The sequence below is a fragment of the Macrotis lagotis genome, chromosome 1 (genome assembly GCF_037893015.1).
Source record: "Macrotis lagotis isolate mMagLag1 chromosome 1, bilby.v1.9.chrom.fasta, whole genome shotgun sequence".
Taxonomy (NCBI): Eukaryota; Metazoa; Chordata; class Mammalia; order Peramelemorphia; family Peramelidae; genus Macrotis; species Macrotis lagotis.
In genome coordinates, this window is record NC_133658.1 from 24,461,748 (window position 1) to 24,489,411 (window position 27,664).

At 45.3% G+C, this 27,664-nt stretch overlaps 1 protein-coding gene across 1 annotated transcript; it reads left to right on the forward strand.

The window, feature by feature from the left end:
* The first annotated feature begins 226 nt into the window (after positions 1-226).
* CDC25B (cell division cycle 25B) lies at positions 227-16,415 on the forward strand. The gene is made up of 16 exons (XM_074196031.1): positions 227-555; positions 2,352-2,464; positions 3,798-3,849; positions 6,714-6,752; positions 7,077-7,113; positions 7,589-7,711; positions 7,798-7,917; positions 8,277-8,420; positions 8,957-9,034; positions 10,167-10,349; positions 10,869-10,964; positions 11,907-11,969; positions 12,074-12,172; positions 12,715-12,845; positions 13,763-13,874; positions 14,203-16,415. Exons 1-16 carry the CDS (start codon positions 359-361, stop codon positions 14,341-14,343), a joined length of 1,728 nt encoding a protein of 575 aa, XP_074052132.1. The 5' UTR covers positions 227-358; the 3' UTR covers positions 14,344-16,415.
* The last annotated feature ends 11,249 nt before the right edge of the window (positions 16,416-27,664 follow it).

Below are 27,664 nucleotides of genomic sequence, written 5' to 3' on the forward strand. Positions count from 1 at the left end.
CCTCGCCCTCACCCTCACCCTCGCCCCTCGCCCCTCGCCCGCGCCCCTCCCCCTCCCGGCGCGGCCGCATTGTCTGGTGGATTTCACTCTTGCTCATTTCAGCCCCTCGGGGCGGGGGAGGGGGAGGGGCGGCGCCCCGGGCCGCCTGGACCGGCCCCGCGCCCCGCATCTCCTCCGGGCCCGTGCCCCGCATCTCCTCCGGGCCCCGCATCTCCTCGGGGCCCCGCATCTCCTCCGGGCCCCGCATCTCCTCCGCGCCCCGCATCTCCTCGGGGCCCCGCATCTCCTCCGGGCCCCGCGCCCCGCCCCGCAGCCGGCCGGCTTCTCGCCCGCTGCTGCCCGCACCGCCCCGGCCGCGATGATGGAGCGGCCGCCGCACGCCTGCCCCGCACAGGCAGTCCGCAGCCCGCCGGGCCCGGAGCGCGCGGGGCCCCCGCGGCCCACCCGGCTCGGGCCCGCGGCCCGGGGGCTCTTCGCCTCCCCGGACCCGGTGGCGGCCTCTTCCCCGGTCACCACCCTGGCGCGAACCATGAGCGACCTCACCGGACTGGGGAGGTATCCAAACCCTCCGGGGTTCCGGAGATGGGGGGGTGGGGAGGACGGGGTGCCCCAGCCGGGGAGGGGGCTCAGCCGCCTGGCTAAGACTGGCCCGGGCTGTGACGGCCCCCAGGCCCCCTCCCCTTGCTGCGCCTTCCCCGCAGACCACGCTGCTGAGCCCCGCTTAGGACCCGCAGAGCCTCCCGGGCTTCTTCCTCTCCCTGTCTCCCGGGCGCGATCACCTTCCAAGGGAACCCCGCAGGGGTCTCCAGACTCGCGTGGCAAGACCTGGGGAGGGGGAGTAGCTGCGGGAAGCCCCAGCCCGGCCTTTGCCTCCGCCCGGGAACCCGCTAGAAGGTGGGGGGGGGGGCTGGGGAGCAAGCCCAGACTCCCCGGGTGGTCCAGTCCCCACCCTTGTTGCAGATGGGACCCAGAGAGGCTAAGCAATGGGCCCCGGGTCACAGTGGCAGAGAGAGCATTTGAACTTGAGACGTCGGATCCCTTTTTATTTAGCCTCACTGCCTCTCCCCATCACTAAGACGAAAAGAAACCTTGACCCTCTGGAGCCTGGCAGAATAAACCTTTATGAAAGAACTGACTTTCACCAAGTCACTGGCTTGGTTAGTGGCAGGCAGAACCAGAACACAGAACCCAGGACTTTCAAGACAATAGGGCATTCTGCCAGATTTGCATTTTTCCATAGCGTGCTGAGTTTCAATCCAGCTTTTGTAGGGTTGGAGCTCCTATGAGGGATCTGTTTTTGTGTTCTTGGGGTTTTTGCTGTTGATTTTTGGCTTCTTGAGGGGAGGAGGGGGGCACTTTTAAAAGTGAATTGAATTCTTAGGAGGATACCTGGGAGAGGTGAGGAATAGATAGCATTTCCTGAATTGGAAATTTGACTTGTCCCTGATTGAATCTTGGAGCTTAAGCATCCTTACCCTACCCCCACTCTAGCCTAGAGCCATGACATCCCCTCTTAGGTGGAGATTGCCTTCTCTTTTCCCCCTCCTGCCAAACTTCTCATCCCTGATCTCCATTCCTGAACTGGGTCTGGTTTAGGGTTGTAGGCAAGCCAGGAGAGGGCATTCTCTGAATTCTCCTAAGAGAATGGTGAGCCCAGTAGCCACTATGAATGAATGAATGTTTGTTAACTGCCCAGTTATGGTCCAGTTTTGGATGAGGTTCATCTTTAATCCATTAGAGGTTACAGATGTGGAAACCTTTGAAGGGCCTTTACAAGGTAGCACAATGAGTTACTGACTGAGCTGGAACTGGAACCCAGATCCTCTGACCCCTTGCTATATTTACACTAGACTAAATCATCTCACTAGACTATGATATAGCTTCTCCAAGTAACAAACTTGGACTTGAGGGAGGTCTCAGAATTGCTGGGAGCATGTGAGAAGAGGAGTCTTAAAGATAAGGGGAAGCTCCTGGGGTGACAGCTGGAACCGGAGGATCTCAACTCTAGAATCAGAAGAATTCTGGATCATTCCTTTTCTTTGTGTTTTATTTTCTTCACTACAAAAGCCTTCTCAGAAGGTGTCTCCTAGGCTTCTGTAGACTGCCAGAGATTCCAGGATTAAGAACCTCCCAGGTCTAGAATAATTCCCTTATTTTCTAGCTGAGGAAGCTAAAGCCCTAGGGAAGGGAAATGATTTACTTAAGGTCACCGAGGAAGAGATAAGATTTAAACCCAAGACCCTTTCACTGGTTTAAGGATAAAGAGCTCCAAATTGGGGGAGACTACCCAAACTCTACAGGACTAGAGTAGCAGCTCCTGAGACTGACCATATAACTCTGTTGTTTGACAGTGAGACCCCAAAAAGAAAAAAACAAGGCCTGACTTTCCGGAGCAGAATTGTTTCACTGTCCCGGGAGTCATTGACCTCTGAGGCCTCAGATTCATCAGAATTTTCAGATGCAGGTGAGTGATCTTGACCCTGGAGGGAAGGAGAAACTTGTATTTAGAGGGGAGTCCTATTGTTAAATTTGGTCTGATAGCCCTCAGATCAGCCAGGAGACTAAGGTTGGGGGCTGTAGGTGGACCACCAGATTTCCTGGATCACCCTTTTGTAGACAAGGAAACTGAGGCTCGTAGAAATGAAGCCACGCAGTCATAGAGAAAAGGGTGTCTGGACTAGATTCTGTGAGAGGTGGCTTGCACACTATGGGGATGGAAAGTTCTGGGCTTTGGGCTCTGCTGGAGGCCTGAGTTTCCTCTTGGACTTATAGCCTCTGAGGTCTCTGCCTTCTGAAGAATAAACCTCTTTCATTTAAGAGGAGGGGATGTAGCTAGTTTATAAAACCCCCAGGGAGGTAGAGGAATCTGATAACAATGGACCCCTCCCGGATGCCTCACATAGTGTTCTGACAGGTGAACTTCTTTAGGAAGTTTTCTGAAGTGAGGGCCAGTAGGACCCAGGCACCCCTGGAGAGAGGCATACCTGTGGACTTTATCTTCACGGTGTTGGGGGGCCCAAGTCCTTCCTTTATCTCATCAGTCTTCTTCCAGGGAATAGTATATAGGGGCAGCTTCCATTTTTTTTTTCACCTTAGGAATAATACTTTATGGCTCAATCTTTTTTTTTTTTTTTAAGAACCAAAGGCTTAAGGGGCGGCTAGGTGGTGCAGTGGATAAAGCACCGGCCCTGGAGTCAGGAGTACCTGGGTTCAAATCCGGTCTCAGACACTTACTAATTACCTGGCTGTGTGGCCTTGGGCAAGCCATTTATTTAACCCCATTTGCCTTGCAAAAAAAAAAAAAGAACCAATAGTTTAAGATTGTTGTGTCTCCAGAGCAGATTCCCAGCCCTCCTGCCCCTGGGGTTTTTTAAGCTAAAAATTAAACACCAGATTTCTCAGTTTCAGAGTCAAAACACTCACTTTTCTATAATACTTGAAGGTTTCTGCAGTACTCTTCCAAGACTATCAGTTTCCCCATTTGACAGAATAGGAAAATGAGCCAGTATCTTGTTAATGATTGCAAATCCCAGACGGCTTGCCCCTGACACCACCTATAGTTACCCCACCCCCAGCTTAAACTGCCCTAGAAGAATGGGGTGTGCTGGAGAATGAGGAGGTGATCTTTGTTCCTGAAGACCATGACATCAGGGAGGTGATACCATGGCAAGCGCATGAATTGGATTTCAATAAGCTTCCCTTCTCCCACACCATCCCATTGGTCATTTAAACGCACACCCCCACCCCCCTGTTGCTGATGGGTTTTTCATCCAAACTTGATCTCCTGTGCAACCCAGGTCTCTCCATGGATTCACCGAGCCCCATGGACCCCCAAGCAATGGACCAGGTGTAAGTAGAAGTCTTCTTCTCTAGCTCAAGTTTTGCCTTGGAATTGGGGGGCACCGCAGTTTCGAGAACCTTGTCTGCCTGTCTCTGTAGCCTGGAGAAGGCAGTGAGAGTGTCCTCTAAGTATTAGAAGAGGGAGGCAGCTGGCCCTGCTCAGCTGTTACCCTGTGGTTTGGGAGGGGATGGAGGGAGGCCTCTGCCCCTCCCCCAGGGCAGAGCGTTGTCCTGCCTCCCCTTCCCCCCATCATCTTGAACCCTAGTTGGTGGGCTAATGCCCTCACTGACTCTGCCTTTGGGGAAATAGACCAAGTCTGACCTTAGACTTTATTTAAAAACAGGAAACAGGGTGGGGAGATAGGGTTGCTTTATGCAAGCAACAGGAAGTATTTGGTCTTCCCCCCCCCAAAAAAAAACCCAGTTCTCAGGTTAGTTATCAGAAAAGAGTAGAAACAGGGGAGGGGAGTGAAGGGTCTGGGTAACTTAACAAAGAGACATCTCAGGAAAAGTAGAACTTTTCTCCCCCCTTTTATTTAAAAAAAAAACTGGGGGGGTGCCAAGAAGATAAGTTCAGGCAGATCTATTCCCTGCCCCAAGGAAAGGAACCCAGGTAACCTCAAACCCCTAGAGTCTGAGACCAGTCTCCCCCATCTCTGCACCTGTCTTAACAGTTGTGTGTGTTGGGGGGGTTGGGGGGAGGCAGACACAATCAGGGGCAGGTGGTCCTCAGAGGCCAAGCTGAAGGGGTGGTTCTTCTATACAACCCTCCCCCCAGGGAGCTTCTAAAGACACATCTGTCAGAATTCTTTTGCCTTCTCTAAAGGCTCCAGGGGCGGGACCCTGGGACAAGAGATGGAGGGAATTCCATTGGAGAGAAGAAAAGATGGTTCTCCTTCAGGGAGAAGAGATGGGCGGGAGGGGGCAGGGATCAGGTGAAGGATTACACCAGAACCTCGAATCATTTTTTTTTTCCTGTAAAGGGGAACAGCTGTGGCATCTGAGCTCTCCCAGTGGGGTGGAAAACCCTCCATCCCAAGGAATCTGGGAAGACCTCCCCTGCCCTCATTGCTATCTGGGCACACTTTCCTTCCCTCCTCCCGCCCCCCTCTGAGAAGGGGACATTCAGGCGGGCAGCTGCCAGGGCCCAGCCCCTCCAGATGCCTTTTTATGGAAGCCCATATGGCACCGCGTGGCAGGGGCCCAGCTGTCCTGATTTACATACAGGTGGAAGACTGGGGAAGCAGGTCTGGTTGCCCCGGAGACGTGGCCTTGGAGACCCTGCCCCCAACCTCCAGTAATGCCTGCTGCCTTTCTCTCCAACCTCCATTCAGGGCTGACCTTTAGAAACATCCCTAGGCCTTCCTTTCTCCCTCCCTGCCTATGGTTTTTTCTCTTAGAATGACCTTTCTTTCCTTTTCTTGTGCCCATCCCTATTTTTACCCTCCCAGGGCTAACTACGCCAACACAGCACAGGGCCCCCTGGGCTAACCCTGCCTCCTTTCCCCCTGGGTCTTTGAGAGCCAGAATGTTCCCCCTATTTCTATCTTAGTCACTATCCGGTGTGAGGTTACTTTGTTGGGTGACTGAAGAGAATAAATACAGAGGAAAAAAGAAATTGGCCCAGGGATGGGGAGAAGGGTTAGATCATTAGCCCTCTTTAAAGAGATCCATAATACCGTTAACTTAATATTTACAATACACAACACTAAAGTTTTGTAAAATGTTTTTTAAGTGCTTTTTTTAATTAAAAAAATTTGACATATCATAACTTCACTTAGCCTAGACTTCCTGCCTTCCCACCCGCCAACCCATACAAGTCTGCAAGGGGCTTTTATATATCTCCCATCATATCTCCTCTTCACAATGACCCTTTGAATTAGGAGCAGTTATTGTCTTTCTTTGGTTGATGTTAAGGCATTTCATTTGTGTCTGACTCTCTTTTTCCCCCATTTGAAATTTTTTTTGGCAAAAATACTGAAGTGCTTTTGCCATTTCCTTCTCTGACTCATTTTGCAGATGAGGAGTTGAGACCCAGGGTCACACAGCTAGAAAGTATCTGAGGCTGAATTTGAACTTGGGCCTTTCTGACTCCTGGGCTGATGCTCTATCTCTGATTCATGATCTTTACAGAAGAGAAGTCAAATAACTTGCCCAGGACTATAAGCTCTTGTTGTCTGAGGCAGGATTTGAATTTGGATCCAGCCCATTGCCCTTTTTTTTTTGCTAGTCACTAAGCAAGACTATAGATTTAGAGCTGGAAGGGAGCCACCCACCCATTTCACAGATGAGGAAACTGTCCTTCATTCCTGCCTTCCCCTCCCACCATCTCTGACACGCTACTGCAGCTCAAACCTCTAAGACCATGAAGCCTGACTCTCAGCAGCTCCTATCTAGGATTCTCACTTCTGCCTGTGAGGGTCAGCCTACAAGCCGGACCATCCCCCTTCACCTAGGCTGGCCCTCCCCAGCTCTTTGTCTCCAGTTTCTGCCCCAGAGCTCAGCATAGCATCCCGGAGAGCAAGGGCAGAGCTGGGATAATAAGTCCACTTCTCTATCATTCTGAAGTTTTCCAAGGGCTTTCTATTATCTCATACAATCGTGGGAGGTCCCCATTTTAATGCTGAGGAAGTTTAAGCAGCCCCCCTGAGGTCCCGATCCCAAGTATTCCTGGCAGAACTTGACCTTGGGTCTTTCCTGGGGGGGTGGCTTGGTACACGTATTCAGCAGTCACCCTTTCCTACCTGTCCTAGGCTGCTAGCCCAGAGCCCTTGGGCTTTCCTCCAGGCCAGGCATCTCGGTCTTGCTGGGAGGGACTCATCCTCTTTTTCCCTTCATCCCTGGTGACCTGAAGTTCTTGTGGATTCTTACAGATTTCAGGAGGCAATCCGAGAGGCTGGCCAAGTTCGGGAGTGAGTATTCCTGGCCCCCAGTGTGTTTGAGAGGAAGCACCTTACTGAAGTCTCTTTTTAGGGGTTGATGGGGGTGTGGGCTGTTTTGTTTTTCATCCATGTGAGGAAACTGCCACCTACTCTCACTGGTCCTATGGACTCGAACCCAGGCCAGCTCTCAATCCACCTTCAGAGGTTGAGTAGAAGGGTTTCCTCTCCGACCAGTGAAGACCCGGGAGCTGGTGGAGGCTTCTTTCCTACAGATTGAGTCACAGGAAGGGTGGGGTCTTGACTTCCATTTTGGCCATCTCTGCTCACCTCTTTCTCCGGCCCTTTCTCCCACAGAGATCGACTTCCCATCAGACGTTTCCAGTCTTTACCAGTAAGTTTCCCCTTTTGTGGTTGCAGAATGAGAGCATGGCTCATCTGGGCCTCCTGGGGGTGAGGGGACGGGAAGTCTCAGGATTTCACTCCAGCCCTATGAGATCCATTTCTTGGAGGAGGTCTGGCAGCCCCTCCGGCCTGGTGGAAGAGTACTGGAGAACAGGGGGGACAGTCACAGGGCTGACCCAGAGTCCTGGACTTGCTTCACAGCCAAGCTGACCAAAGGGATGGCCACACTTAATTCAGAAACAATACCTGAGCTGAGAGGTTGGGGTGGGCCCAGGTAGGACCCAAGAGAGGAATTAAACAGGACCCCTAGGGTCCTGAGGGTGGGGAGTTGGGTTAAGAACTCACTCTACTCAGAGCTTTTTTGTTGGGGTCTTTCTTTGTATGGAGTTGGAAAAAATAAATTTGTTGATTTTAAAAAAAGTCTCCTTTCTAAACCTTCCTCCCACTTCTTTCTCCAATGTCAGATGAAACTCCTGGGATCCAGTCCAGCCTTAAGGAATATCACCAACTCCAGGACCCTGAACATGCCCCGAAAGAGCCTGGGTGACATCCAGATGGACATTGGTAGTGGAGAAGAAAAGGAGAATGTGAGCTGGGGGTCTTGGTGGGATATCTGATGGGGGGGTGCAGTGCCATCCAGTGGTGGCTTGACTTGATTCCACTTTTCCTGCAGGAAGGATTTGTTTTCAAGATGCCCTCCAGACCTGTGGGGCAGAGCCGATCCACCGCTGCTGAATGGGCCAGTCGGAGGGAGGCTTTCGCCCAGAGGCCAAACTCGGCTCCTGATCTGATGGTATGGAAGAAATTTAGGATTGCCCCTAAAATAGGGGTGCAGGTATTCCAATAGGGGAGAGCTGGTATCTCCTACACAGGGCAGGAAACATCCAACCCATGGGCCACCCTTGAAATCATTTGATCCGATGCTGCCACGGTGAATGCACCAAAATTCATTAAATCTAGGAGCTTTTTAGGGGTGAATTAATTAAATGACCAAATATTGCAAGTTAATTTTTGATTTGATCATTTTGTATGACCCTCAAATGATGATGTAAACATCCAAATGGCCCTTAGCAGAAAAAAAAGGTTCCCCATCCCTGAGCAAAAGCATGGAGATTGGATGGGGCTCACTATTCATTCTTTATTTCTCTCCAGTGTTTCTCTCCAGGGCAAAAGGAAGAGAACCTGCCTCCCCTGTCCCTACACCACTTCAACACCAACACTACCTGTACCAGTAGAGAGGACATCAGTGATGATGGAGATGATGGATTTATGGACATCCTGGAAGATGACCTGAAGGTAAAAGGCCCCAGAGGGACCAACCTGCTGGCAAACCCCAGGGGGAGGTGAGCTCAAAGCCTGGGGAAGTAGTCTACGATCATATGCCTGAGGGGGAGTTTGAGGCAAAGGAGGTAGAATCCTGCTTCCATGGAGGCAAGAAGGAGCAGGTAAGAGGAAGACTAAGGAAAGACAAATGGACAGGCAAGGTTGACCATGAACTTCATGACCTTGACCTTTCACCCTGTCCTAGTGGTATCTCCCCCTCCAAAAATTAGAAGAAAACACATCCCAGGGCTTCTTGGAAGTGGTTCAAATCCAGGAAGCCCCCTGCCAAACCAACCAGTTCATGGCTGCACTTGATGTTTTACTTTCCAGTAATGTGTTTGAGACTGGAAAGTACAAGATACCAGATTTTTGAAGATCTAGTTGGGGGCCCTTTGGTGATTATTGGCAATTATGGAGAATAGTAAGAGTGGGGGTTCCCCCTCCTTCTTTCTTCATTCTATCTTTAACCTCTCTAAAAACAATCTATTTTATTTTAAAATTTCTTGCAGAATGAGGAGGAGGTCCCCCCAGGGATGGAAAGTCTCATCAGTGCCCCCCTGGTCAAAAAAGAAGAGGAAAGTGAACAGGTATGGTTTTCATCAGTAAGGATGGGCTGGGAACCTAGGCTGCAGGAGGAGGGATGGGATAAATCATAATCTCATTTTATTGTTGAGGAAAGTGAGGCAAATAGGGGTTGAGTGACTTGCCCAAGGCCACACAACTAGTAAGTATCTGAAGCAGAATTTGAACTGAGACTTCTTGACTCCAAATGTAGTCTACCACCCATTCCCCTTAAGAGCCATCATAAGGGGCAGCTAGGTTCCACCTCAGACATTTAATAATTACCTAGCTGTGTGGCCTTGGGCAAGCCACTTAACCCCATTGTCTTGTAAAAACCTAAAAACAAAAAGCCATCATAGGCTACACTTAGCTATCTTGCTTCTTATGACCAATAACCCATAGTCTTTAGGCCCCAAAACACTCATTTCAGAATGAGTTGACCATCTTCTGAGAGATACTAGCCTAACCTTTTAGTTAAAACACTCTTTTTTCTTTTTCTTTCTTTGGTCTTTGCAAGGCAATGGGGTCAAGTCACTTGCCCAAGGTCACACAACTAATAAGTATCAATTGTCTGGGACTGGATTTGTACTCGGGTCCTCCTGACTCCCGAGCTGGTGCCCTATTGCACTGTGCCACCTGGCTGTCCCTGGTTCTGAACTGCCTTGCCCTCGAGGCAATGTGGTATAATGGATAGAGTCTGGAATTGAGCTAAGTAACTATAGACCAAACTGGGGGTGGCTCAGTGACTCAGTGAATGGTATTATAAGAATCAGAAATCTGAGTGACTCTGGTCAAGTCACTCACCCTTTTTCCAGCCTTGGTTTCCTCTTTGTGAAAAATGGGGATGATCAGGGACCTGTTTCCAGGGTTGGTTGATGAAATGAGATAAACACATCAAGTGCTTTGCAAGTCCATAAAACCTGTATGTGGCTCTGGTGGCCAGCCCCTGTTTTTAGCTATTATTTATGTCTCTGCTTCTGTTTCCCACCCTATAAGGGGATGAGAACTGAAGTTTCTCCATTCACTCCTAGAGGTCTCTCGGGAGGGTTCATGAGTCTGTATCCATGGTGTCAGTGCTTCTCTCTCTTTAAAGGCCCTTGTCACCTTGTCTTTCTTCTCTCTCTCTCTCTCTCTCTCTCCTCCTGGTCCCCCCTCAAGTCTTTAGTCATGCACAGCAAGTGTCGAAGACTCTTCCGCTCCCCTTCCATGCCCAGCACCTCTCTCCGGCCAGTCCTGAAGCGGCTGGAGCGGCCCCGGGACAAGGACACCCCAGTCAAGAACAAGCGCAGGAAGAGCGTGACCATCCCCACTGCTGCCCTGGAAGAGACAGAAGAAGAGCCGGTGAGGGGTCCCCTAGTTTGGGAGGGCATCCCTCAGCCAGTCAATATTTATTAATCCACCTACTGTGCCGGACCCTGGATACAAAGAAAGACAGTACCTGCCTTCAAGGAGCTCCCAGTCTGAGGAAGAGAGGGTGTGGGCAGTGGTGATCATTGGTCACTGCTAATTGGTTTGCTGAGACTCTTAAGATTTAACAGATATTCCCATTTTACAGATCATAAGACCATAAATTCATTTGGATTTTTTCTTTTTTTCTACAAGATTTTTTTTTAAGCAACTGGATCTTCTGCCCTAGGATTTTTTTTCCAACCCCACCTAGTTCACCCCCACAAGTCTTTGCTGTTCAGAGTAGGGCCTGCTCACATCAGCAGAACACCAAGGCATCTGGGGGTGACCAACCCCAGCCTTCCACCTGGGCTGCCTAGAGCGTTCGTACCACACGGAGGGGAGCCGGCCATCATCTCTCCTTTCATCCTACCTGCAGTTGACCTCAACCATCATCTTCCCTTTGCTTCACAGAAACCCCGACTCCTCCGATCCAGGTCTTTGTGTCATGATGAAATTGAGACCATCTTGGACAATGACCCCAGAGAGCTAATTGGGGATTACTCTAAGGTATCAGCGGGAGACTGGTGAATAGATGGAAGGGCCTCTTTCCTTCTGGAACATCACTAATAATAGTTGGGACTCCTTCGGAAACTATGAGAACTTGGTTATAGGATCAGTCAACAGGCATTTATTATACATCCTACTGCCTACCTGGCCTTGCTGTGTTAGATCTGGGCTTAGAGCCACAAAGAATGAAGCCATAACCACTTACATGAAATTACGGTCTAAGAGGGTCTTAAATTTTGACCTAGAAAGGACCTCAGAGGTGATCTAATCTGACCTGGTTTTACAGAGGAGGAAATGGAGGCTTAGACTCTAGGTCACTGGGACAGGGCTGCAGAGATGGATTTTGGATGAAGTCCATAGTTCTTTGTTGTTCAGCCTATCTAACTCTTAGTGACCCCATTTGGGGTTTTCTTCACAAAGATACCAGAGGGGTTGGCCATTTTCTTCTCCAGCTCATTTTACAGATGTGGAAACTGAGGCAAACAGGGTGAAGTGGGGTCACATAGCTAGGCAGTATCTGAGGCCAGATGAGTTTTCCTACCTCAGGAATAACTACGAAGTTATTTGGAGTCTCCTAGGAAGTCTTCTTTCTCCTCTCCTACTACAAGTCCCTCTTTCATCTTCCTCTATCCTCTGCATCTCCCCTGTCCCCAACCTTGCTCCTGTGACCCCCCCCCCCCCCAGGAGCACCGATTGGCCTTCTTCCTACAAGATTGATCCTTCAGGAACTGGGATTGGGATCTTCCCCACCTTATCTTTTGGATTAACCCAAAACTAGCCCATTGATGAAAGATAGGGTTGGTGACTGTGGAAACAAGAGTCGATCTCTTTGGGAATGAGGACTGACCTTCCCCTGTCCATCTTGATTGATACAGAGAGTGGTCTTGCAATAAGGGTCGATCTGGCCTCATCCCCCTCTCGTTTCTCTTTCTGACCCTTCAGGCGTTTCTCCTGCAGACGATAGATGGGCGCCACCAAGACCTTAAGTACATATCACCAGAGACGGTGAGTAGAAGAAGTAAGGTTGTGGGGTGGGGAGAAAGAGAAATAGTCTCTAGGGGTGCCCATATCTTAACTGACCTGACCTTTCTTCTCTTGACCTTCTACAGATGGTAGCTGTATTAACAGGAAAGTTTAGTAATATTGTAGAGAAATGCGTCATCCTGGATTGCAGATATCCCTACGAATTTGAGGGTGGTCACATCAAGGTAAGTCAGTTCCCTGTTCCTCCAGGAATGGGGTTCAGAGACCTGGAGAGAAGGGGCAGAGGCAGCTTCCCTGATGATAGATAAGGCAAAATAAGCTGAAAAGATAAACCTACTGGGGAAGGGGGAGGAAAGGTGTAATTACAGCCAATCATAAGTGGTGCTCTGGGCTCTTAGGGGGAATGGTAAGACTTACTGGAGGGGCATGGGGTGGAGTTGGTCTTCCCTTCCTATCTCTACCCAGTCAATCGGGTGGTATGGGCGGACCAATGGATTTGAGAGTCTGGAAGAAGTGGGTTTGAATCTTGCCTCGGATACTCTTAAGGCCATAACTTTGCTGGGCCTTGGTTTCCTCATCTGTAAAATGAGAGAAGTATGGATACTTTGACCTCCCTGATCCCTTTTCAGCTGTAAATCTTTTATCCCATGATGACTCAACAGATTGAAGAAGGGAAAAGTCAAACAGCCTTGAATCAGTATAAGGGAGGAGGGTCATCTAGCCTGGAGACCATCCCCCAAATCCACCCATCCACCCCTTTCTCCAGGGTGCAGTAAACCTTCCCTTGGAACAAGATGCAGAGAATTTTCTGCTGGTGAATCCCATTCTTCCCAGTGAGGACAAGAGGATCATCCTTATTTTCCACTGTGAATTCTCCTCTGAGCGAGGGCCTCGAATGTAAGTGTCAATCGAGTAGCTGCCTCCCCTCACCAGGTTGGGGGGGGGGGGAGGAGGGAAGAAAAGAAGGGAAGGGGTCATCTCACTGATTTTTGGAGTCTAACCATACACAGAAGGAATTCTCACTAGGCTACTAACCCATCAACGAACACTGCTGGGTTCCAGGGCCCTTTGCTAAGTGCTGACAAGTGATCTGGCATTCTTGGCTTTTTCTGTGCCTCTATAAATTGGGGAGTAATAGATAATAATACCCTCTAGCAGGAAATAATCAAGTCACACCTCGAGTTAACTTTAAAATACTTATGTGGTTCTCGGTGATTTGTTTTTTTTCCTCCAGGGCAGCTAAGTGGTGCAATGGATAGAGCACTGGCCCTAGAATGAGAAGGACCTGAGTTCAAATCCGGGACACTTACTAGCTATGAGACCCTGGGCAAGTCGTTTAACCCTGATTGCCTCAAAAACATAAAGTTGGGGGGTGCCCTTTGTTTATATGTTGTTCTGCAACTTCTTATCAGCGAACACTATGTTGAAATTTTTATCCTTAGAACTCTTGTGCATTTGAGAAACATGTTAGTCAATGAACATTTATTAAGCTCCTACGGAATAGCACACACTTAATCATAGATTAAGATTTTTGAAAGGGGCCTCAGAAACCATGGAATCCAGTCTCCTTCATTTTTGAGATGAGGAAACAGGCCCAGAGCCGCTAAGTCTCTTGGCCAATTTTCAGAGCTAATCAGTCTCTGAAATCCATGGTGCCATAAACTGGATTCAACATGAGGTAGCCATGCTGACCTCTGTAAGAATTATGGTGTGAAACCAGAATGCTCCCCGTTGGACCTGGTCCAACCATTGACTCTGGCCTTTAAGGCTCTTGATGGTCCATTACCTGAACCCACCTTGATTTGACTTCTCAGGTGCCGCTTCGTCAGAGAGAGAGACAGAACTGCCAATGACTACCCAAACCTGTACTACCCAGAGATGTACATCCTCAAAGGAGGCTACAAGGACTTCTTCCCACAGTACCCGGTGAGGGCTCTGCTGGGAACTCCTGATGCTTTTGGTCTGGGTAGCCAGGGACTCAGAGGAAAGAACTGAGTGTTACCCTCTCAAATCTTTCCTTCAAAAAATAAAACCAGAATATAATGAGTTCATTTACTCTGGGGAGGAAGAATCAGTTGACCAGTAAGCATGTAGTAAGTGCTTACTGTGTACTCATCTGAAACTAGTCCCTGCCCCCAAGAGCTTACCTTTTATAAGCAGGGAAGACACAGGTAAATAGAATGAATGGATGGCAAGCTTAGAGAGGGGAGGCGCTGGTTTCTGAGATGCTGACAGCCTCCTTCCCACCTCACAGACCTTCTGTGAGCCCCAGGATTACCGGCCCATGAATCACGAAGATTTCAAAGAAGACTTTAAGAGATTTCGCCTGAAGAGCCGCACCTGGTCAGGAGAACGGAGCAAGCGGGAGATGTACAGCCGCCTGAAGGACTTCTGAAGGGCCCAGGGAGCCAGACTGGACCACTTTCCTAGCCCTATCCCCTCTTGTCTCCTTGTCACCTCCTCTTTCCTTTCCCCATCTCTCCCTGGCCACACTAGATTCTCCTAGGGATAGCCCTCCTGATGAGGCTTCATTTTTGAGATGAGGAAACAGGCCCAGAGCCACTAAATCTCTTGGCCAATTTTCAGAGTTAATCGGTCTCTGAAAGATTAAACCTGAAGGATTTCTGAAGGCGGGGCCTGGACCTGGATGTGGCCTTTTTCCCCACCCTCTTTCAGAATTCTGACTTTTCCTACAGAAATGTCCCCTTCTCTCCCTTCTCACCCATTTATTTAATTATTTGTTGAACTTGAACTGAGGGATTCAGCCAAGGTTGTATCCCCTTGGTGGTGGGTGGCAGCTGCCCACTTGTCAGTCCCACGGGCTTCAAACCCACTCAGACGTCTGTGGGTCTGGATCATAGATACTGGGGCATCCTGGATCTTAGAAGGTGCTTGGTGGGCTCCCCACCCCTGCCCCTCTCCTGTGAGGTTTTCTGACCTGGGATCCCATGGGATTTCTCTCCCATCCTGCCCAGTTAACTCCCTTGCTCCTCACCCACAACAGGAGTTGTGTGTTGTATGTTTTTTGTATTTTTCTTTTTCATCTTAGGCTCTTGGCCTGTTTTTTTTGTTTTTTTGGGGGGTTGAAAGGAGAGAGGAGCCTGGTTGGAAGGCCTCCTCTTGAGAGGAAAAAAAGATCTACTTTGCTCAAAGAAACATTTGGGGGAATTGAGTTAATCTTTTTTTTTTTTTTGCCCCAGTGGGTTTATTTTCTTGGATTTGGAGTTTGTGCTATCTTGAATCTAAAACTTGTTGGTTTTGAGTATAAGATTGTACTTCCGTGGGTAGAGATCCAGGAAAGGGAAGGGAGAATAAAAGCCTTTCCTTCAGGTGGGCTGTTCTCCCTCACCCCACTGTCTTTCCTGACTGCCAACATTTCCTTTGTTTTCCAAACAAAGTCTCTTGAAGGGAGCCTCCCCCAGCCATGTTTGAGCCATTGCTGCTGTTTTGCTATGAAATTTTCCATCCCAGGGAGAAGGGTCAGATGGGCCACCCACAAACCCAGGACCCTTCCTTCCATCTTGCCCACAAAGGGCACTCTGCACACTCCTGCCTTTAAAAAAGTTTAAAGGTCTAAGAAGGGGGTGGGAAATGGCCTTGTTTGTTTAAAAAAAGCACTTCATAAACTTGCACAGCATCAGGTTGTTTTCTTTTTCCGACCATTTGGTGGAAGCCTACTGGGCCTGCCACTGGGGAGGGATCCGGGCCAGGGCAAAGACTGAGGTTCAAGGTCTGTAAACCCACCTGGGATGCGGTGTGGTGTTGTGGGCCGGGTGGAGGTGGAGCTCTGGCCTGCCCCCTGCCTAAGGAGGAGACCCCGGGGGCATATCCCCCCCTTTATTCAGACCCTGAGGTCAATTGGGTGGAGCTAAGAGAGCTGGACCCTGTGGGAGGGGGCAGAGTAGATGCAGGCTTGGTGGACAAGTCTGCAACATGTCCTGGAAGGGATGGTGCAATCCTGTTGGACACCAGGCTGCCCAATGTGTGTTACTGTGAATTCCCCCTCTGCTCTGTGGGTTATCTAGATGAGTGGTGACCCTACCCCCTAGGAGCCATGCCCCCTCCCCATGCCTTGTCCTAAGCTGGGGAGGCTCGCCCTCCCTTGGAGGAAACAACTGCCCTCTTGGTCAGGTGTTTATACCCACAACCACATTGAAGGCTCTCTTCATGAAAAGCACTTAAATCTGTAGCTGTGAGTGGAATCCTGCCCAGTGTGAGTTGTATGTGTGTATACATGTGTGTTTGGATGACCCCATCCATGAGTGAGAAGTGAATTTTCATTTTATTTAAAAATGAGACAAGTTGGAGAGAGCTATTTTCTAAACAGAAGACCATTGTCACATCTTTGTAGAAGACCCGCTCTGTAATCAGGAGAAGATAAAGGTAGAAGAGGGCTCATGTCCTGGATGGCCTTCCATCTTCCAATTTGTTAACCTCCTTTTGTTCAATAAAGCCCTGGAATAATTAGTCACTGCTGTCTGGTGTGTTCACCTTCTATACTGGAAAATCAGTGGGACATGGGAAGGGGTACGTGTCTGCAAGACCCCAGGGGAGATGAAACAGGCCCATGGCCTTGGGTCTAACTGGGGAGACAAGACTGAGCCAGGGAACATTTACTGAGTGAAAGCAAGGAAATAAAAGATTTAAACTCAAAGGAAATAGGACTGAAGATGAGATGAAAGAAGAGAGGAATGGTCCTGCCTGTTGAGGATGCTTGTCCTTTGTTCTGGAAGACCAAAATGGCATGGCTATATTAAGAGACAAATTAGAGTGTGTCCAACTGTGGTTGGTCAGTCCAACTGCTCCTCCACAGGTCAGGCACAAATAATCCATGTGAACACTTGGGGTGGATTCTCTAAATTTACACATCTCACATTTACTTTGAGTTACCTCCATTCTGCCTTGCTCATAGAGCTCAGCACTCTCTTATGAGAACACACCATACAGGCAGTCCTGTGCCAGTATCTGTCATACTGCACAATCAATACAACTTCATGGAGATAGGAGATGAAAAATCAAAAAATAACACCCAATATATTCTAGAATCTGGAATACAGATATAAGGTCAGGTACTTCAACTGTTGTAATTCCAACTAGAGAAAGGTGTGGATGGGTTGGTCCCTAGTCTCCAACCTGAATCTGAATAAGAATCTCCTCTGAATCAGCTCAGACCTTTCATTTGCATCATTTGTATTAAGAAAGGTTTTTCTGATATCAAGTCTAATGATTTTTGCAATTTCAAAAATTTTATTAAGTATCTACCATGTGATAGGTACTATGCTGTGAATAGGAATGAAAATGAAACTATTTCTTTTTTTTTCCATAGAAAGATTTTGTTTTGTTTTACAATTTTTCCCCTAATCTTCCTTCCCTCCCTGCCCCCCCCCCCCCCATAGAAGGCAGTCTGTTAGTCTTTATATTGTTTCCATGGTATACATTGATGTAAGTTGAATGTAATGAGAGAGAAATCATATCCTTAAGGAAGAAACAAAGTATAAGAGATAGCAAAATTACATAATAAGATAACGGGTTTTATTTCTAAATTAAAAGTAATAGTCTTTGGTCTTTGTTCAAATTCCACAATTCTTTGTCTGGATACAGATGGTACTCTCCTTTGCAGACAGCCCAAAATTGTCCCTGGTTGTTGCACTGATGGAATGAGCAAGTCCATCAAGGTTGACCATCACCCCCATGTTGCTGTTAGGGTGTACAGTGTTCTCCTGGTTCTGCTCATCTCACTCAACATCAGTTCATGCAAATCCCTCCAGACATCCCTGAATTCCCATCCCTCCTGGTTTCTAATGGGACAATAGTGTTCCATGACATACATAGACCATAGTTTGTTAAGGCATTCCCCAATTGAAGGACATTTACTTGATTTCCAATTCTTTGCCACTGCAAACAGGGCCATTATGAATATTTTTGTACAAGTGATGTTTTTACCCTTTTTCATGATCTCTTTAGGGTATACACCTAGTAGGGGTGTTGCTGGTTCAAAGGGTATGCAAATTTTTGTTGCCCTTTGGGCATGATTCCAAATTGCTCTCCAATTGGACCAAATTGCTGGATGAGTTCATACCTCCACCAACAATGTATTAGTGTTCCAGATTTCCCACATCCCTTCCAACATTAATCATTGTCCTTTCTGGTCATATTGTCCAGAGAGATGTGAGGTGGTACCTCAGAGATACTTTAATTTGCATTTCTCTGATAAGTAATATTTAGAGCAATTTTTCATATGACTATGGATCACTTTAATTTCCTCATCTATAAATTGCCTTTGCATATCCTTTGACCATTTGTCAATTGAGGAACGGCTTGTTTTTTTTTTGAAAATTTGACTCAGTTCTCTGTATATTTTAGAAATGAGTCCTTTTGTCAGAAATATTAGTTGTAAAAATTGTTTCCCAATTTACTACATTTCTTTTGATCTTGGTTACAATAGTTTTGTCTATGCAAAAGCTTTTAATTTAATGTAACCAAAATTATCTAGTTTGTTTTTAATGCTGTTCTCCATCTCTTCCCTGGTCATAAACTGCTTCCCTTTCAATAGATCTGACAGGTAAACTACTCCTTGATCTCCTAGTTTGCTTATAATATTGTTTTTTATGTCTAAATCCTGTGTCCATTTGGATTTTATCTTGGTATAGGGTGTGAGGTGTTGGTCTAATATAAGTTTCTTCCATATTAACTTCCAATTTTCCCAGCAGTTTTTATCAAAGAGAGAGTTTTTATCCCAACAGCTGGACTCTTTGGGTTATCAAACAACAGATTACTATAATCATTTCCTCTGATCCACCAATACCAGACAGTTTTGATGACTGATGCTTTATAATATAATTTTAGATCTGGTAGGGCTAAGCCACCTTCTCTTGCACTTTTTTTTCATTGAATCCCTGGAAATTTTTGACTTTTTATTTCTCCATATGAATTTACTTACAACCTTTTCTAACTCATTAAAGTAATTTTTTGGAATTTTGATTGGTAGGGGGCCCTAAACAGGTGGTTTAGTTTTGGTAGCATTGCCATTTTTATTTATATTAGCTCAACCTATCCATGAGCAATTGATGTTTGCCCAGTTATTTAAATTTGATTTTATTTGTGTGTGAAGTGTTTTGTAATTGTTTTAAAAAAGTTTTTGAGTCTGCCTTGGCAGATAGACTCCCAGGTATTTTATATTATCTGAGGTTACTTTGAATGGGATTTATCTTTCTAGCTCTTTCTGCTGCATCTTGCCAGTAACAATCCTTCAAGACACACACATAAACACACAGCACCTAATTTAGGCTACTTGCCAAACTTGCATTTATACAAACGTTTGGGGAACCCCAGGGAGGTTACCACTCTGGTTCTAGAATTAATACTAAATTTGTTCTTCTAACACATTTTCTTTTCAAAGTCACAAGCCCCTACTGGTGGCCCTCCCATTAACAATCTTGCCAATAGACAAAATTAGCTCTTTGCAAAGGTATTTACTAAATTTACTAATTTATTAAGGAGCTGCAAAAAATATTAGTTATCATTTTAGCTTTTTGCTAAAAAATAAAGAGTGAACATTTCCCACCTGGTTGAGCTCCTTAGGACTTCTCCATCTCTTTGCAAGGTATCTTTCTTCTCCCTCTCTATTTCCAACTTCCTTTTGTTGTTTCTTTTCCTATTAGAACGTAAACTCTTTGAGGACAGGGAATATCTTTTTTTTTTTCTTTTTCTCTTCTTTTCTTTTGTTTTTTGTTTTTTAGGTTTTTGCAAGGCAAATGGGGTTAAGTGGCTTGTCCAAGGCCATACAGCTAGGTAATTATTAAGTGTCTGAGACTGGATTTGAACCTAGGTACTCCTGACACCAGGGCTTTATCCACTGTGTTACCTAGCCGCCCCCAGGGAATATCTTTTGCCTTTCTTTGTAACCCAATACAGCGTAAGGATGGTAGTCACTTAATAAAATACTGGGGTAGAAAGAGTGGTGACTTTGCCACAACCTTACTTCACTCAATCTAATTCACCCACATGTCATATCATCACATCCCTGATGTCACAGTTTTCTTTGAGAATGAAGGACAAGGGGCAGTTAGGTGGTGTGGTGGATAGAGCATTGGCCCTAGAGTCAGGAGTACCTAGGTTCAAATCCAGTCTCAGACACTTAATAATTACCTAGCTGTGTGGCCTTGGGCAAGTCATTTAACCCCATTGCCTCATAAAAAAAGAGAGAATGACAACAACCTATCTTGACTGACAGAAACTTGAAGTCTAAGTGAAGACAAATGCAGTAGACACATGTGGAAAAGGAACTCAGATTCTGCAGGATCTTTCCTTGGGCAGACATTTCAGGGCTTCCTCTCTGCTGCAGGGTCTTTGCTAGGCAGGTTGCTTCTGAGCACCAGGGTCTTCTCAGAGGAGCTGGCTCTCTTCTCTACTGCCAAGGCTAATGATGCTTCTTCTTCCAATGACTCTTTGCATCACTGCCTTTTTGGAAAGGGTTTCTTCTAGTTAAGTAATTCCAATTCAAAGTGATATAATTGAACGAAGGACAGGGAAGAAAAGATAATCCCATCCTCAATATCTATCCTCTGGTATAGGTGCTCTAAGGTCTTCTCTACAACTGTCTCCAATTCACAGGGACTGGCTAATTTACTTGCTCATTTTTCCCCCCTTTTTGACTTTCCTCAAAGTGATCTCAAGGTGTAGAAACACCTTCTCTGCTTATTTATCACCTCATTAACACCTTGCTAGTAAATTAAGAAAATCCTATGACTACACCAACTGAGGTGAGAGTAGAGCAAGGATCTCCATCCTCCTTCCCTTACATAAATTCAAAATATACCCAAGGTAGTTGGGGGGGGGTGTTAGCATCTGGGGAGATCAGGAAAAAGCTCATTTATGGTGCTTGAACTGAGTTTTGAATGAAGAAGGTAGGTGCCATAGTGGATTGAGTTGGAGTTAAGAAGACTCAAATCTGAATACTGCCTCTGATATTAGCTGTGTGACCCCTAAGCAAGTTACTTAAACTGTATTAGCCTCAGTTTGCATCAGCTAAAAAATGAGGATAATAATAGTATGACTTAATGAAATTTTAGAGATTTATTTATATTTATATATATATATATATATATATATATATGACCTTGAAAACTGTAAAACACCATATAAAGGTGAGCTCTTACAATCTGTGAGGCACTTGTGCAGACAAAGGTATCTGTATTTGATTTTTAAAGTTATAAGCTAGTGAGGTTTTTGGTGAACCCAGAGCTTTAGGAAAATCACTTCGGCAGCTGTGTGGAGGATGGATTTGAGCCAGGAGAGTGGAGGATGCTTAGCAGGTTATATGAATAATCAGGTGAGATGAAATGAGGACCTGAACTAGTGGGGTAGCCAAGAACATGGAGAGAAGAGGATGCATCTGTGGTCCAACAAGACTTGGTAATTAGTTGGATATGGGTGGCAGGGAGCTGAGAAAGTAGGAAGGCAAAAGTGACTTTGAGGCAGTAAACTTGAAGAACAGATGGTGAAATGGTGCATCTCAGAATAAGGAGTGTTTGGAGGAAAGATAATGAATTCTGGTTTGGATATTTTAAGACAAGATGCCTAAGAGACATCCATTTATTTTGAAATGACCAGGTGGTTATTGGTGATTAAGGACTGGATATACAGATCTAGGTCACATGTCAAGAGATGATGTGGGAGACAATGAGAACACTATGAGAAGCACAGAAGAAAAGGATGGCCCCTTTAGAGAATTCTTGGGTAAATCCTTAGTGTGCAATGGAATGGGGGTGACACAGCTGAAGATTTTGAAAAAAAAAGACTGGGAGGAAGAGATCAAATGGGCAGGAGGAGAATCTAGAAAGATCAGGATCACAAAAATTCATGAAGACTAGAGTGTTCCAGATGAGGTCTGCATCATCAGCTCATGGGAGTTTGACCTAAGAAATGAAGGAGAAATCCAGGCCAAGAGTTTCAATGCATGATGGGACCAAATGAGGTATTTTTATGATGGAAGAAATGTGGACATTTTTGTAGGAAGCAGGGAGAAATCAGTCCCTTTTTTTTAGAAAGATTTTATTTATTTTGAGTTTTACAATTTTTCCCCTAATCTTGCTTCCCTCCCCCCACCCCCAACAGAAGGCACTCTGTAGGTCTTTACATTGTTTCCATGGTATACATTGATCTAAGTTGAATGTGATGAGAGAGAAATCATATCCTTAAGAAGAATAAAGTATAAGAGATAGCAAAATTATATAATAAATTTTTTTTCTAAATTAAAGGTGTCTCTGGTCTTTGTTCAAACCCCATGATTCTTTCTCTGGATACAGATGGTATTCTCCATCACAGATAGCCCAAAGTTGTCCCTGGTTGTTGCACTGATGGAATGAGCAAGTCCATCAAGGTTGATCATTGCCCCCATGTTGCTGTTAGGGTGGACAGTGTTTTTCTGGTTCTGCTCATCTCACTCAGCATCAGTTCATGCAGATCCTTCCAACCTTCCCTAAATTCCCATCCCTCCTGGTTTCTAATAGATCAATAGTGTTCCATGACATACATATGCCACAGTTTGTTAAGCCATTCTCAATTGAAGGACATTTACTTGATTTCCAATTCTTTGCCATAAACAGAGCTGCTATGAATATTTCTGTACAAGTGATGTTTTTACCCTTTTTCATCATCTCTTCAGGGTATAGACCCAGTGGTATTGCTGGATCAAAGGGTATGCACACTTTTGTTGCCCTTTGGGCATAGAAATCAGTACTTTTAAAAATATATATATATATATATTTTTTCGTTCTGAAACCAAAAAACCCCAAACAAAATGAACATTTCCATACACAGAACAAAATTTTTACCGTGATTAAGCTAGCTTTTGCCTCCAACTATACAACAAATTCAGCATATAACTTTCACAGCTGTTCTGTGAGTCTGTGCCTTTATGAATTTCCTTCTGTTCTCTTAAGTGCATTTTAAAAAATGCTTAAGTGACTCTTTTTTTTTTCTTTCTTTTCATTTTTTTTTTACCTGACAACCTTATCAGTAATCTTTCCCTGCTATCCCATTACCCACCCCTGGAAGAAAGAAAAACAAAACCCCTAGCCAAAAAGTATGTATAGTTAAGCATAACAAATTTCCCTATTGGTCATGTCCAAAAATATATTCTTCGTTGTTAATTTATTTCTAGAGAGTGCTCCAAGATCTGCCCTCTGGGGCTATGCAAAATAATTAATATCAGAAGGAGAATAATGTCATCCCATTACGCACCAATCTCCTGCCTCTGGGTTAAGGGGAGAATACACCTTTCAGTTAGCATCAGATTGTTCCCTTACAGAGAAGGGGAGAAAAGTCATTCTCCAACTGGACCTCCTCCCTTGGGGAAAAAGGTGTAGCCACATTTCATCAGCTCCGAACACCTGTCCCTGACTGCTCAAAGTCATCAAAAGATATCACACTCTGAGACCAAACTCCTATAGACAATGAAAATCTAATAAACTAGTTAACGAATTCTCCACTGTTCATACTTTCCTCATTCCAGTGATTCTGAATCCCCACTGCTTATCATTGAAACCCACTCACATACCTCTGTATGAGATCTATTCCTATTCCCTTCAACTCCCTTAATGTTCTACTCTAAAGCTAGTCACCCCTTCCACTACGCTTTCAAGAATCATTCCACAGGCAACAAATTTGCTTCCACACGTAATGGTTTCCTTTCCCGCTCCTTCCGTCTTCGGGCTCTCACTGTGATCTGACCTTTTTCTCATTTTCCCAATTCGCCAGTCAAGGCAAGAGAGTTGGAATATGCTATGCTCCCCATCATCTACCGCTGTTATCCTACTATCTAGCTCACCAGTTCTGAGTTCCCTTTACTGGCACTTCATTCAGGTCACATCCTCCACAGAGTTCTGTCCTGTCCTGTCCCTCTTCTCTTCTCCATCTATTCTGTTTTCCTTGATGATGTTATCAGTTCCCTTGGAATAATTATTATCTCAATGCTGATAATTCTCTTTTTTTTTGCAAGGCAAATGGGGTTAAGTGACTTGCCCAAGGCCACACAGCTAGGTGATTATTAAGTGTCTGAGGCTGGATTTGAACCCAGGTACTCCTGACTCCAAGGCTGGTGTTTTATCCACTACGCCACCTAGACGCCCCACAATGCTGATAATTCTTATATCTACTTATCTACCCCTAACATCCTGAATCTTCCACCTACTAGACAGCTTGAAATAAATGTCTCCTAAACATCTTAAACTCTACATGTTCCAAGTTGAACCATTACCTTTCCTCCAAAAACCTTCCTCTCTTCCTCTATTCTACCAGTTACCCAAGCTCTAAATCTAAGTGTCATTCTTAAGTCTTCTAATTCTCCCCTTTATCCAGTCTCTTCCCAAGACCTGTCAACTTTACCATTGTAATATCTTCTCTTTTTGGATGCCCCTAGCACTCTAGTAGAGACCCTTATCACTTCACTTCTGGACTATTTCAATAACCTGCTGCTTGGTTTCTGTTCACTCCTAGTCTATCCTCTGCTCAATAGTCAAATTATTCCTCTTATAGAACAGATCCGACCATGTCACCTCTACTACTCAATAAACTGCAGTGGCTCCCTGTCACCTCCAGGATCACATATAAAATCTTTCGTTTATTGTCCAAAGACTTTCATAACCTGCCCACTCTCCATCTTTCCTGATCCCTCTTAATTTGTCAGCTGATGAAGCGTGGCTACTCCTCTTTCCCCAAGGGAGAAGGCCCAGTTGGAGTATGACTTTTCTCCCTTTCTTTGTAAGAGAAAAATCTGATGCTAGATGAAATGGGGTATCCTTTCCTTATCCCAGAGGCAGGAGACTGGTTTATGATGGGATGACATTAATTACAAAAATTTGTTTGTACATAAGAATATGTATTTTGGCTCCTTTATTAGACTATGAGCTCCTCCTGGGCAAGGACTATCTTTTACCTTTCTTTTTATCCCAAACTCTTAGCACAGTGTCTAATAAATTGTAGGCTTTTAATAAATGCTAATTAACTGCCTAACTCATTATTAGACCTTCAGATCATGGCCCTTCTGATTCTCCTTTTCTTCAATCTAATCACCTTCATTCCTGTAACCAGTCTTCCCATGGCATAGATTCAAGCTGCTTTGTCATACTACACGTTTTCTAGTTTTTCAATGCTCTTCTTAAAATGTTTCTAGGACTGACCACCATACTCTAGGTGTGGCCTATCCAGAGAAGAATGCTGCAGACCTCTCATAGGGCTCCCCTTCAGAGACATTAGCTTTCTTGGTTTCCGTGTTATTTAACTCACCTTGAACTTAAAATCCATTAAATACGTAGATCTTTTTCAGATGAACTGCCTCCCAGTCACACTTCCTCCATCTTGTTCTTATGAAGTTGATTTTTAAAAAAATGTATTGATAAATTTGTTCAACCATTCTGGAACTATGCCAAAAGGGCTATAAAACTGTCATAGGCAAACCCTGTGACCCAGCTATATCGCTGCTAGATCTGTACTCCTAAGAGACAAATAAGGTCAAAGATCTATGGGTACAAAAAAATTTATAGCAGCTTTCATTTGTGGTGGTGAAGAATCAGAAACTGAGGGAATTCCCGTCTCTTAGGGAGTCACTGAACAAATTGAAATATAAGATTTTGATGGGATATTATTGTGCTATAAGAAATGACAAGGGCGATGATTTCAGAAAAACCTGGAAAGACTTATATGAACTTATATCAACTGTGAAAGACAATGATCCAGAGCAATTCCAAAGAATTCATGATGAAAAAAAGAGAACTGATGAATGCAATTGCAGATTAAAGCACATTTTTTCTATTTTCTTTCTTTTGCTTTTCTCTAACCTGGCTAATGTGGAAAAAATTAAAATAAATTTCTATCTTCTATAGAAAAAATAAAAACAAACAAAAATCCACATGTAAAATGGAGTCCTATGTCCCTAATAATTTATTTTATTCAACTTAGTGTTGAACAGCCATTTGTTTCTGTATCCTGACTTTGCCATTCAGTGTATTAGGTCTCCCTCCTAGCTTCGTTTTACCATCTGAGTGACTGTAAACATATCTCCTGAACCTTTCTCCAAGTCAGCAATAAAAGTGTGAAACTGGACAGGACCCAATCTGATCTCTGAGGCACTCCTCTAGAGACCGCCATCAAAGCCTTCTGATATCAAACCACTGGAGACTATTCCATGAGTCTGGTCATTCAGCTAGAATTATCCTCTCATCTAGCTCATATTTCTACATAAGAAAAGATTGGATCACATTGCTAAAATCTAGGTGAACTAGCTAAAGTATTCCTCTGATCCAAATAGGAAGACTTTGTAAAGCAAGAGATTTCAAACTAGGACTGGAAGAATGGGCAGAATTTGCTTAGGAGAGGAAGACAAAGAGATCCCTATTGAGGGAGGTGGAGAAATAAAAATATTGGAGGCTTGGGTGGGTGGGGGAAGCATTGGATTTGGAGCAGAAGGCTCATGGAGAAGAGGAGTGGGAGATGAGGTTGAAAAGGTAGGTGAGAGTCCTATTAAATAGCCCATCTGTGGTTAAGAATCTAGACTTTAGCCTCTTAGGTAATTGGGAGTGCTTGGAGATTACAGGTGAGGGAGTAGTATGATAATAAATTCTAGGGGACTTCTATAATTTGTTATAAGGCTTACAAAGCATATGGGCATTACACAACCCATCCAGGTTAAACAACATCCTGGATCTTTAGGCATTATTCCCATTTTCCATGTGAGAAAACTGAATTTCCAGGGGATGGTGGCTTTACTAGTAAAAAGTTAAAGCGTGCTTACATGAAAAAAGGAAAACCTAGAAGAGAAAAGATTGAGGGGAGAAGATGAGGGTCCTCTTCCGGTTCTTGAAAGACTGAAGTGTTTCGGGGGAAGGATTAGATTTATTGTTTGTTCTAAGGATTGCTGGGGGTAACCAGAAAGATATATTTAGTTGTAAAGATCAAAGGAGATCTGATCTAGACAGCACTTAGTGTGCCTGAGACACACTAGATGTTGAATAATATTTGTTCTCCTTATTCCTTATAGAAGTGGTAGACTACATGTACAGAATGATGCCTAGATTATCAAGCACCTTTGCATCATCCTAGCTAGCATTTGTTAGCCCTCTACAGAGCTTTAGGTATTCTCTCAGTGATCCTCACAACAATTCTATGAGGTAGGTGATATTAATATCCCCATTTTACAGGTGAGGAAACAGAGGTTTACTTTTTGTGGCAGGATGGGGGGGGAGAATTAAATTACGGTTGCTTCCCAAATGGAACCTTCTCTTGTAAGAAGAAACATACCCCCAGAAAGCATCAAAAAAACCTTTTTTTTTTTTTAAGACAAGCCAGGAATAGGAACTAAGATAAATGAGGGCAACTGTATTTATGGAAAAACATCCTAATAATTAGGGCTCTTTCTGTATACACTGGGTTAGCTCCAGAGCTCCTTCTTGTCACTTCCCCAGACTCTTCAGGCTGAAGACCCCTTTCGGGGTTCAGGGTGGGATTCCTGGTCAGTTGTGAGTTGGACAGCCTGGGCATTAGGATCCCTCTCCAGATCTGAGCTTATAGATTTGGTGAAACCAGCTCATGGTACCACAGGGGGATCCTGAAGACCTGGCTAGAGTGGTGGTGATGAGTCCAGAGAGGAAGGGTCCCTTGGAAGATGTTCAGAAAGTAGAGTCACTGGAGCCTGAGTAGTTATAGAAGGAATCAAAGCT

What these genes read in the sequence shown, in the direction of transcription:
- CDC25B (XM_074196031.1), top strand. Translation starts at nt 359, where the DNA reads ATGATGGAGCGGCCGCCGCACGCCTGCCCCGCACAGGCAGTCCGCAGC. An exon ending in TAATTGGGGATTACTCTAAG is followed by an intron (nt 10,965 to 11,906) that starts GTATCAGCGGGA and finishes CTGACCCTTCAG; the next exon opens with GCGTTTCTCCTGCAGACGAT. An exon ending in ACTTCTTCCCACAGTACCCG is followed by an intron (nt 13,875 to 14,202) that starts GTGAGGGCTCTG and finishes CCCACCTCACAG; the next exon opens with ACCTTCTGTGAGCCCCAGGA.